Source organism: Hipposideros armiger, unplaced genomic scaffold (genome assembly GCF_001890085.2).
Source record: "Hipposideros armiger isolate ML-2016 unplaced genomic scaffold, ASM189008v1 scaffold_1766, whole genome shotgun sequence".
NCBI classification, from domain to species: domain Eukaryota; kingdom Metazoa; phylum Chordata; class Mammalia; order Chiroptera; family Hipposideridae; genus Hipposideros; species Hipposideros armiger.
Genome location: NW_017733116.1, coordinates 1 through 834, shown reverse-complemented (window position 1 = coordinate 834; position 834 = coordinate 1). Strand labels below are relative to the sequence as shown.

Here is an 834-nt window from a genome sequence, read left to right as displayed (position 1 = left end):
GAAATAAAATCCCATTGAACATTCACTAATACCCAAATAAGAGACTTTTTCTCTTTAGTAAATAATACCAACCTTAGTGCCTTTCATTAAATTATGAATAGGCTGAAGAAGTGCGTCCACCACAGTGTTGTTATATAAGCATTCGATTGCACATTCTTTCTGATCACAGAGTATCCGTAGCACTTCAGTCACCATACTTGCAGGAGAGTAATTCTCTGTAAAGCAAGAAGCATTTTTTTTTTCATTAAAACTTTAAACATGAAGTACTTAATGTATCTTTTATTTATGTTAGCTATTGCTATTCCAAAATGTTCAATATCAAGAATAAATAGTTTAAAAATCACAAACTCAATGCCCAAAGGATGATGTATTACCAAATTATAATCTGAAACTTAAGGAGATATCAATTAGCTTAACATATCTGCAAGTTAATAAGAAGTGAATAAATGACAGATACGAATGCCAAAAGACGACATGGTAAAATCCTTTGCTGTTTGACATTAAATCATTGCTTGACAGTGAGGATGTAGTTTGAAGCAAATTTATAACTTTTCTCCCCCCGACAAACACACTTACTTTCACTTATATTATTATATATAATATTCACTTTTATTCTTTTTTTTTAAAGTGTATTCAGGTGTTGATCCTGGTAGAAAATTAGAGTCATTAAGATAAAACAGCCAAAAAGAAGGCAGAGGAGAGGAGAAACTTTCTTATAGGCTAGTATACTTCTTGTGATACCGTAAAACCAGTGAAATGAATGAGGATTTTTAAGATTTTCTTTTAAATATATATACAGGAAAATAAAAATATACATAAATGTAACAACCAGAG

General features: G+C 30.3%; 1 protein-coding gene across 1 annotated transcript in view; it reads right to left on the bottom strand.

The window, feature by feature from the left end:
• Positions 1 to 215, bottom strand: part of LOC109378134 (protein broad-minded-like) — a gene marked incomplete at both ends in the record, with an annotated part of 113,071 nt that extends 112,856 nt beyond the window's left edge. Inside the window, one exon of the mRNA XM_019634594.1 lies at positions 73 to 215. Within this exon, the coding sequence (XP_019490139.1) occupies positions 73 to 215 (143 nt within the window). The remainder of the gene's footprint in view (positions 1 to 72) is intronic.
• Between the last annotated feature and the right edge of the window lie 619 nt (positions 216 to 834).